Source organism: Helianthus annuus, chromosome 3 (assembly GCF_002127325.2).
Source record: "Helianthus annuus cultivar XRQ/B chromosome 3, HanXRQr2.0-SUNRISE, whole genome shotgun sequence".
In the NCBI taxonomy this organism is placed as follows: domain Eukaryota; kingdom Viridiplantae; phylum Streptophyta; class Magnoliopsida; order Asterales; family Asteraceae; genus Helianthus; species Helianthus annuus.
The window spans coordinates 134,459,631-134,470,701 of NC_035435.2; the positions used below are offsets into that span (position 1 = coordinate 134,459,631).

At 40.6% G+C, this 11,071-nt stretch overlaps 1 protein-coding gene across 1 annotated transcript; it reads right to left on the bottom strand.

Annotated features, from left to right (window-relative positions):
• Positions 1 to 9,315: 9,315 nt before the first annotated feature.
• Positions 9,316 to 10,828, bottom strand: LOC110932102 (protein ALP1-like). The gene is made up of 2 exons (XM_022175461.1): positions 10,333 to 10,828; positions 9,316 to 10,226 (listed from the first exon to the last, which is right to left on the bottom strand). The coding sequence occupies exons 1-2, from the start codon at positions 10,826 to 10,828 to the stop codon at positions 9,316 to 9,318; spliced, it is 1,407 nt and encodes a 468-aa protein (XP_022031153.1).
• Positions 10,829 to 11,071: the final 243 nt, after the last annotated feature.

The window sequence follows — 11,071 nt, forward strand, 5'->3', positions numbered from 1 at the left end:
TTGTAGAGAAATTTAATAAGATTTTCAAAGAAAAAAGAAAAACAATATATATTATGCTTATGTGTACGTATAAACAGACAAGAGAGGGATAAGAAAATGGTTTTTTTTTTTTTTTTTTTTGGGTTATAAAATATTAAGTATGCACATATTGTTGAGTGTTAAGGTTGGTTAATATATTCGATATCCTTTTTTTGGTTATGCTTCCATCGATCAAAATAAACAAGTGAAATGGTAAGTGCTACGTGATAGTTTGGGCGTGGGTTGGGTACAAACGCCCACGTCACCACTCTGGGTGGGTTTGGGTTTGGGCGTGACCTTTGGGCGGGGGTTTCAGTCTGGGCGTTGAGCGTGGCCACCCACATGACATGGCGGAACCTGGGCCAAGAGCACTAGCCCTTTGAAATTGTTTTTATTTCACGCCACCCAACCCATGCCCACCATACCTCTTTGAAATTGGGTTTTGGTCTTAGACCCCCCGTAGTGGGGCGTTTTTTCTTTAAATTCAAAAAAAACGCCAATGCACGTCCCTTGCCCATTACATACGGGCGTTTTGAGCGTTTTTGGGGAAAAATTCGATTAGCGTGATTTTAAAAACGCCGGAACTCTATTTCTTTGCCCAATTGAACCTTGCCATGTGTGTATACTTAGTTTTAAATAAAAAAAAGAGTAAATTGCCATTTTAGTCCCTGGGGTTTTTCCAAATTTGTTATTTTAGTCCAAATAGTTTTTTTTCTCCTCTGGGTCCCTGACTTTTCTTTTTTCTTGCCATTTTGATCATCTGACCTAACTCCATCCAAAAAATTTATTTAAGTTAGCGGCAGTTTGGTCAGTTTATATATTTCATTTTTTTCACTTTTTATTATTAAACAAAAGGGTCCTAATAAATTCACATGGTATCATCTTATTCTAACATGGTTTATACGGGTCGTATAAGGTTATACGGCTCGTATAGAATAAAGTGAACCGACAAAGGCTGTGCCAGCAGCCTTTGTCAGTTCACTTTATTCTATACGTTATACGGCCCGTATAAACCATGTTAGAATAAGATGATACTGTGGTCGTATATATATTATACGACTACTTTATACGGGTCGTATATATCTATACGGCTCGTATACAATGAATTTCCTTTATTTTATTGTTTTATTACTATTTGACGCGGCGTATTATTCCTCGATTCACGTGCGAGTAGACGTAAGATTCTCTGATTCGATGTTATATTCCTCGATTCTCGTGTGATTTATGTGATTAGACGTTAGATTCCTCGATATTCGTGCGAGTTATTTGATTCGACGTTAGATTCCTCGATTCGCGTGTTAATCATTTGAAACGATGTAATATTCCGTAAAATTCTCTATATAAACGACACTAATTTCATTCATTTTCATTCAATTTCTATTCGTTTCTTCTATTTTTCTCTGTATTCAAATTATTTACGCTATAATGTCGGGTTGGGGTAACTTTTTTAATGTGTTTGATTACGAGACGAATCAGGGGAGTTATGATAACAATGAAGATAACAAAGCGGGCATGTTTGATCTGAATGCTCCGTTCGATCCCATTCTTGCGTCTGATGCAGGTCAGGATACTTGGGGTTTGGATGCAATTCAGCCTAATTATGCTGGTTATTATCCATCGCAACACCCGGTTAATTTTGAAGCCCCTCCTGTTAGTTTTGGACCACAGACTGATAGTTCTCAGTCTCCTCCCATAAGTGATGGACCGCCGGAGGGTCCAAATGCTGACCAGGAACGTAGTGAGTTTCAAAACAAGCAGGTATAACATTTAATTATACGTTTATTTGTTGTACGTTAACTATTTTAGTGTTTTTACGTTTGATGTTGTTTTTATTAAAACCTTAGATTAGGGTTGCTCAACGGGTCGTGTTCGCGGGTTGGTGGGTTCAACCCGACCTGAACCTGAAAATTTTACACAAACCCGAACTCGACCCGAACCCGAAAATCGTATCATACATAAGAACCCGAACACGACCCGAACTTTCATGGGTTGAAATCTATGTTAATTTCTCTTTTTAACTTATAATCATGGCATAAAAATACGCACTCCATTTAATTTATGACGTAAAATATATTGTTAAAAAAGCATAATATAGTATAAATGTGTAACGGGTCAAGCCGCCAACCCGACCATGTTGACCCGAACACGACCCGTTAACCCAAACGGGTTCGCAGGTTCAACCTGAAACTGACCCAAACCCGTTTATACTAAAGCTAAACCGATTGGTTAATCATTAATTGACACATATAAGTGTTTTCGTTAGAAATTCGCTAGCATGGATGAATTGGTAGAGTGGTGTAGAGACGTTGGACGCGTAAATGGCTACGCCACGTCACCAAACGGACCATCTACGATAAACAGGGTAGCGGTCAGCCGTTAAAAATCTGGCTTACGTGCGATTGTGCCGGCGAGTACAAATCAACAGCCACAGTCAGACGCAGCGGGACCAGGAAAACCGGTTGCAAGTTCCAACTGATCGGGGCATACAAAAAGAGGTTAGGTTATTGGGATCTAAAGGTTGATGAAGCTAAACATAACCACGAACCATTTCTGTATCCAGAGGGCCATCCGTCCCTAATAAGGCTGACTCCATCAGAAGAGAGGACGGTGGAGCAAATGACGCATCAGAAATAAAACCACGAGACATTCTTGCTGCCATTAAAGAACAGAACCCCCATAATTTCTCAACAAGAAACACCATATACAACGCTCGGGCCAAATTGGGTCGAATGGAACAAGTCGGCGAGACTCCAATGCAGATACTTTTCGACCGGTTGGGGAAGGTTGGGTTTGTTTTTTACCATAGAACATCTCAAAACGGCGAACGGGTCGAGGATGTTTTCTTCATCTACCCAGAGTCAAACATGTTGTGGCGCGCCTTCCCGCATGTGTTGCTTATAGACGCCACCTACAAGACGACTCGGTGCAAAATGCCGCTAGTCCAGATTATCGGTGTTACATCGACGTTGATGTCGTTTTGCATTGCTCATGCGTTCGTAAGCAACGAGAAACAGGAAAACTTCACATGGGTTCTACAGAGGTTGAAACACTCATTAGACGGTGTTATGGAACCTCGTGTAATAGTAACGGATAGAGATCGCGCCCTAATGAACGCATGTGCAACCATATTTCCTAGGGCTAGACATTCATTGTGTAGGTGGCACATACAGCAAAACATCTTCAAACATTGCAGGAAAAGCTTTAAACAGATGATAAATGGGATAGGTTTCTTTACATGTGGGGCGAGCTAATTAACTCAACGACCGATCATGACTACAACTACCGGTACGAGCGAATACGATCAAACTTGCCAGGCAAAAAAAACCGACGGTAAGTTTTATATAATTTTTGTTTAATAATCGTATTTATTTGACTTGTCTTAACTGCACTTGACTTTGATTACAGAGATTATGAACTATTTGGATTCAATCTGGTTACAACCATATAGAGACCGGTTTGTTTCGTTCTGGAGCGACCAACATCTGAACTTCGGTTAACGTACAACGAACAGGGCAGAGGGTCAACATGCCCTTTTGAAGCAGTACCTAGGCGACTCTAATTACACCCTGGAGAAAGTGGTACCACTTATCGATAAGCTCATAAGAAACCAGGTGACAGAAATCAAAGGCAGCATTGAAACAAGCAGCAGCCGAACATTGGGTCATCATAACAAACCAATATTTAATCTCCTACTAAAGAAGGTTTCACATGCCTGCCTAGAGTTGATATCAGACGAAGTAAATGAAATAGAAAATTAATGTTATATAACCGTACATACGCGTGCCGTTTGTATACAAGCTGTGGGTTGTCGTGCGCGTGTCGGTTGGAACCGTATACAACGAATGGTAATACATTATTCGACCAACCACATTTTATAATCATAGCCTTTCATCACGTAAAATCTTATTGACGTTTTTTGTTGTTTGTTGATATGTTTCTTAGGTGAAATGATCTCGTTGGAGTTGATAGACCCTTTTTGGAGAAAGTTAAATTTGGACTCCATAGTGGAACCGAGCAAGGTGGACTCTTTCGACTTAGACGGCGAATTTGCACTTCTCAAATAACATTTAAGTGCTCAGCCGAGAGAACTCAAGAAAAACTTGATTCAAAAGATGAAGGAGTTGGTACAACTCAATAAGACGAAGCTTAAACAACCAGTTGTGCAAAAAAACACACGGGGTCGTCCAACTTTAAAATCTCAGCAACAAAGGAAGGATGATTCGTTTACGGAGCCTTCTAGACACAACTTTTTTACAACGCAGGACCAGTATAGTGATTCACAAGATGGGTTTGGCACACAAGAGTCAACGATCGAACCTACCAGGCACAGCTCGTTTGTCGAGTCACAAAGTTATTGTACTGAAACACCTATGTTCTTCGGCGAGATTGCGAAAGGCGCTAAGAATTCAAAAACGAAAAACAAGGTCGCAAAATCAAAGGAAGAGCCACCAGACTTACCTTTGCTTCCTGTCGGACAAGTTAATATGTTCTTGCACTTCAAAAAGTACATTCCACCGTGCTTCTATCCACACCTCAGTCACATACAAAATCTGCAGGGTGATGGTAATTGTGGGTTTCGATCTATAGCGGTCGGCTTATCGCTTAAAGAGTGGCCGTGGCCGTTCATACGGCAGTATCTTCATGATGAGTGCAACTGGTTCCACGAATTTTGGAAAAACATAAATGAAGTTCAGTATCAAGAAGTTCTGGAATCATTAGTTTGGTCCGACCATATAGACGGAGCACCTCGACATAAGTGGCTACAAATGCCATTCACGGGGCTTCTGATAGCAAACCGGTGGAATGTCATTTGTCTCTTATTAAGTGACCTTGGTTATGCTTCATTTTTTCCCATGTTCACAACAGCCGAAGAAAGTATTCCGCATCGAACAGTCGCGCTTGTACATGTACACATGAACCATTTTATTCACGTCAGATTATAAGGGGAATATCCAATGCCAACCCTATCAGGATACTGGCGACAACCGACACGGAATACGCCAGCAGAAAGTTGGTATCACTATTATAAGGAATGTATTGACCAATATAATACGATCGTTGATGAATATAGGACCAAGGATTACATAGATATAGGTACCCTATGAATATAAAATGTTATTTACATGTTTTGACCATTTGTAATGATCAACATACACGTTATATAAATGTTTTGGCTACTTGTTGAAATTGAATTTGAAAAAATGTTTAAACGAATCAACGTTAACGCATACCGACCGTATTTTCGTCAGTTCCGCATATAGTAATTGAAAATAAATGAAAAATACTTAATTGTATACGGGCCGTATAAAAATATACGCCTCGTATACCGTGATCGTATATTAAGTATACGACAGAATTAAAATAAATTAAATTACTGTATACGAGTCATATACTTTTATACGGCCCGTATACAAAGGAAAAAAGATCGTATAAGTTTTATACAACCTCATTTCCACCATACGACCTCAACATTCCACCAAAAATTATCTCGGTTTTCTCTCGGATCGTTCTTGGACAGCGTTCTTCGGCGTTTTTTGGCGTTTTCTTCTCGTTCTTCCTATACGATACGTTTTCGTATAGTAAACTTTCAAATTCCGTAACATGTTAGATTATGGTCTTGTATAGTAAAGCGTAGATAGGTGTAACGATTACGATTGTATAATTCAATTTGAAAAAAAAAATTGAAACAGAAAATTGTAACTGATTATTCAAGTGTATACGGTCGTATAAATTGTATACGATCGTATAATGTTTGAATATTCAAACAATATACGATCGTATACACTTTATACGACCGTATACACTTAAATAATTAAAGGTTTTACGATCGTATACATTATATACGCTCGTATAACTTTTGAATATTCAAACATTATAGGATCGTATAATTATATACGGTCGTATACCTGTTTGAATATTCAAACATTATACGAACGTATATTTTATATACGGTCGTATACTTGTTGAATATTCAAACATTGTACGAGCGTATATGATATGTACAATACGTTCGTATACAAGAACAATATTCGTATAATACGTTAACGATAATCGTATAGTGATTGCTAAGTTGTAATTGTTGTTTGTTACAGACGATATGGCTGAGTCATCAGCAGCTGGTGCGGCCCGTAGAGGTCGAGGTCAGGGTCGGGGCCGTGGACGTGGACGCGGACGTGGACGGGGACGTGGACAGCAGGAGGAGGTTGTGCCCGATTTTACTGAGACGGGGCAGTTTCTTAGAGATATCCCCCGAGGTACGGTTGCCTATAGGGTTTTGGGCAAATTATGGGAGATGGTGCTGGATGCGCCTCGGACCATAGATTTTCAGTTTTTGACCGATATTGGAGCGACCGGTCGGGTCCGGGAGCTCATGCTAGCTAATTCCCCGTGGGACCGCTTATTTGATGCCGCCGCAGAGCTGGCCCACAGGGAGATTACTTTAGAGTTTTTATCTACCTTTTCATTTACGGACACCCGGGGTAGGGGTTTTCAGCATTCTTTGACGACAGAGGTCGTAGCTTTTACTATTTGCGGCAAGACTCAGAGGATGACACTTCCTCAGTTCGCTGTTGCCTTGGGTCTGTACTCACAGGAGGACTCAAGGTCCCGCGCATTTTTTGATGAGCCAGTCAGCACGTCCACTGACGTGTTGTGGCCGTATTGGCGCACTATTGGGTTCGGGGAGTTCGCGACACCGAGTCAGCGATCCCCGAAGGCACGGGCAACTGATCTTTATGACCCGTTACACCGATACCTACATCAGTGTATCGCCGTGACGATCGCCGATCGTCATGATAGCAGGGAATGGGTCACCCAAAATGACCTATTTTTCTTGCACGACTTACTTAACGGCGGGAGGGCCAACTTGGCATACAAGTTGGCCGCATATCTCGCCGAGTACGCTTTTAAGCGACCCTCTTCCCACATCAGCTGTGGGGCCTTCGTCACCCGCCTGGCGAAGGGTTTCTTTCGCCTCCTATCCCCGCAGGTGGCAAGTGATATGACCCTGACACGCCAGCTTGACAGGGTTGGGAGGGACACAACCCTATCGATGGGTTTGGCTCGCGAGGTCGAGGGAGGGCAGCTAGTTTGGGCTTATGGTGTGGGTGAGGGACCCCGTGGAGAGGGTGGTGATGAGGAGGGAGACGATGGAGAGGGAGGCGAGGGCGAGGGAGATGGAGGCGACGGAGAGAGAGGCGACGGAGAGGGGGTTGCTCATATTGGCGATCGATCACAGGTAGCTGCGGAGGAGTTACGGGGTGATCGCCCGTACGTTCGACGCAGCGTGAGACAGCGTGTGATGCCTCCACCGGGGGTGGAGGAGAGACTCGTTCAGGTCGAGTCGGATGTAGCTGCAGTCAGAGGGGATTTAGCTGCAGTCAGAGGGGATTTAGCTGCAGTGAAAGAGGATGTACGGTGGATGGTCGAGGCGATTGTGGCTATGCATTCTGCCGCGCCCCTTCTTCCACGAGCTGGCGCAGCACCACCACCACCACCGCCGTAGCTGCTTGTTGTATTATTATTATTATTATTTTTTTGTTATTTTACGTTTGAAACTTTGTAAAAGTTTATCTTTTTTTTTTGTTTTAGATGTAAAACATTATAAATATTAATCTTTTGTTTAGATGTTAACTTGTTTGTTTAATAATTGTTGTCGTAGTTTATCATAATCATATCACATATTTATCGTTTCACATAGTGGAAACTTACTAAATATTATAAATACGTTTAACTAGAAACTCGTAACATAATCCGATATATACAATACTATTTTAAAATTTACAAAACTTATTAAACGGTTTCCGGATTGCAACAAAAAATTAACTATCTATACATATTTATCGTTTTACAAAGTGGAAACCTATGAAACATAATAAATACGTTTAACTACAAACTCGTAACATAATGCGATATATAAAACACTATTTTAAAATTTTCAAAATTTATTAAACGGTTTCCCGATTGCAACAAAAAATTAACTTTTCTATACATATTTATCGTTTTACAAAGAGGAAACTTATTAAACATAATAAATACGTTTAACTACAAACTCGTAACATAATCCGATATATACAACACTATTTTAAAATTTACAAAACTTATTAAACGGTTTCCCGATTTCAACAAAAAATTAAACTTTCTATACGGGCTATACGGGCCGTATAACATTATACGGCCCGTATACATATTTCAAAACTAAAAACCCTTGTCCAACCTTCGAAATAATACGCAAGTATGTATACGACCCGTATATAATATACGTCCCATATACATATAAAAACAAAAAAAAACATTCAACTCATTAAATTATGTGCATGAACATTCTATACGGCCCGTATAAGTATATACGGCCCGTATACAAATAGGGATGTGAAAATAAGATTATATGGGTGTGGAAATAGAAGACCCCTAAACAAAATCAGAATATAAAACCTACCCACCCCATCTCTACCCCTGATTCTCTATCTTTCTTTTCACCCTTTTTTATCTCTCTCTTACCTCCTCTCTCTGCTGGAGATGAAGTTAGGGTTCTAGTAAAAGGTGGTGTTGAACGATGGCGGTTGGGGTTAAGTTAGGGTTTCGGTGAAGAGGATTGCAAATGGTGGCTAATGTGTTGAAAATGGCCGGAGGAGTTGGATGGCGATGGCAGCTAAGGTGATGTTGGCGGTGAACGGTGGTGGTGAACGGCCACGGGTAGGTTTTCTAGATCTGGTGAATTGGTGGTTGAGGATGGCTGCTGGAATTTCAATCACCACCTGGTGGGTGTTTCGCTTGTCCCCGAAAATCGGCTGGTAATGAAGGGGGTTTTGAGGATGATTAAGGAAACAAGAGCAGAAACAACAGGTGTCTTCTAACACTGTTCAGAGCTTGCCCAGAGTTGAACAATTGAGCATATGATTTAAGATTTTTATTTAATGAGATTTGATTTGAGTGGTCTATTTGTGTAGAAGGGATTTATTTGTACGATTCTTTATTGGGATTGTTTGCTAGTGTAATCGTGTGATAATCTTTATCAACTAAAGAATGATTTAAGACTAAAGGGAGTGGGGCATCCTTTTGAGAGGGCGTCTTGCGACATGTGGCGCCACGTCAGATTAGAGGATTTTGAGCAAAAAAGGGGGAGTGGGGCAACTTTGCTGGGTAGGGCGTCTTGCGACACGTGGCACCCATTTAATTTTGATTTTTTTATGTTAAAAATATAAAGTGTTATATTTTTTATAAAATTATTGATACTCATTAAATAAAATAACCAACATACAACTTATTCATTAAAAAACATACAAGAATACACATCTACTACTCATCGTCACTAACGTACTCGTTTAGGTCGAGGTCGACTACATCGTTATTATCTTCATCCTCGTTATCTCCTTCATCCTCGTTAACGAGTTCCGCCTCGTATCCTGGTTGTTTGTTGTCCCATAGGTGATCGATCAGGTCAGACATAAGCATGTTGTGTGTTTCTCTATTCTTTATATCCATTATGTTCTCGATTCGTGTCTCCGATGATACTTCTTGTGTCCAATACTCCGGGAACAATGAAGGGTCATTCTCATTGTAATCTTGGCAAATGGCTTTGTTTTCGTCTTCCAATATCATGTTATGCAAAATAATGCATGTGTAAATGACGTCATGCATTTTTTCCTTTGTCCAGTATCTTGCTGGATAATTGATGACGTGCCATCGCTTTCGAAGAACTCTAAACGCTCGCTCGATATCTTTTCTTGCCGATTCTTGTTTTCTCTTGAAATATTTTCTTTTAAGATCAATAGGATCGGTGAACGTCTTTACGAACGTTGCGTACTCCGGATAAACACCATCAGTTAAATAATATCCGCGTTTGTAGTAATTATCGCTCGCATAAAACGCTGAACTTGGTGCCAACCCGTTTATAATCTCTTCGAGAACCGACGAAGACTCAAACACGTTGATGTCGTTGTGAGAACCTTGTTGACCAAAATATGCATTCTGTATCCAAAGATCATAAGATGCAACCGCCTGCAATATTAACGACGGTTTGCCAATGTCGCCTCTAGTATGTGTACCACGCCAAGCGGTAGGGCATTGTTCCCACTTCCAGTGCATGCAGTCGATACTACCGATCATACCAGGGAAACCGTGAACGTGCTCATGCACGTCGTACATCCTTTGGAGATCACTCCAAGTCAGACGTCGTAAATAAGCCGGCCCATACAACTCAATCACACCTATATAAATTTAAATATGTATACGAACATTGACACTAACATTTAAAAAAATTGACGCTAAAGTTAAATATATAAAAAAATTGAAAACAAAATTTAGTAAATATACCTTTACAAAAGTGTGTGAGTGACTCTCGCGCAGTCCTGGCAGACATTCCCAGGTACTCGTCAAATGAATCAACGCTTGTGCCATATGCGAGTTGTCGGATGGCCGCATTACACTTTTGTAATGTAGTAAAGCCAAGATACCCACGAGCGTCGTACTTTTGTTTGAAATAATCATAATCTTCCTCCATGTCGTTTGTAATACGGGTAAATAGACGTTTACTCATGCGAAACCGACGTCTAAATATCTTCGCGTCATATACCGGCTCCTCCCCGAAATAGTCTTGCATCAGCCGTTGTTGTCCTGCGGCACGATCCCGCATAATCTGAGTTCTTCTTCTAATCGGTTGGTCATCCGTTTCATTGTCCTCGCTAGCAACTTGAACCATTAAATTGATCGTTGTCATTACCACCTCGTTGATGGCTTCTTCAAATTCAAAAGAACTAGATGAAGTTGTATCGTCGTCGGACGAGGATGACGAAGGGACGTTGAACTCCATTTGTGGTTCCAAAAAAACAAAATGGTTGTGTTGAAAGAATGTATTTTATAAAAATGGTGTTGTATATTTTTAGAGTGTGTTAATGAAAATAGTGTTGTATGGTGGATGTATATATATATATATATATATAGGTGATTTGGTTAAAAAAAACCAATAATTGGTCAAAGTAGCCGTTGGAGGGGGGATTCTTGAAATTTTGTGCATGCTCAACGGCCAAAAATTGATTTGTGTGAGGAGCTTGGC

Excerpts from the sequence above, each read along its gene's own strand:
- LOC110932102 (XM_022175461.1), bottom strand. The coding sequence starts at position 10,828 with ATGGAGTTCAACGTCCCTTCGTCATCCTCGTCCGACGACGATACAACT. Across the intron at positions 10,227-10,332 it reads ACTCACACACTTTTGTAAAG|GTGTGATTGAGTTGTATGGG; the intron begins GTATATTTACTA and ends AAATTTATATAG.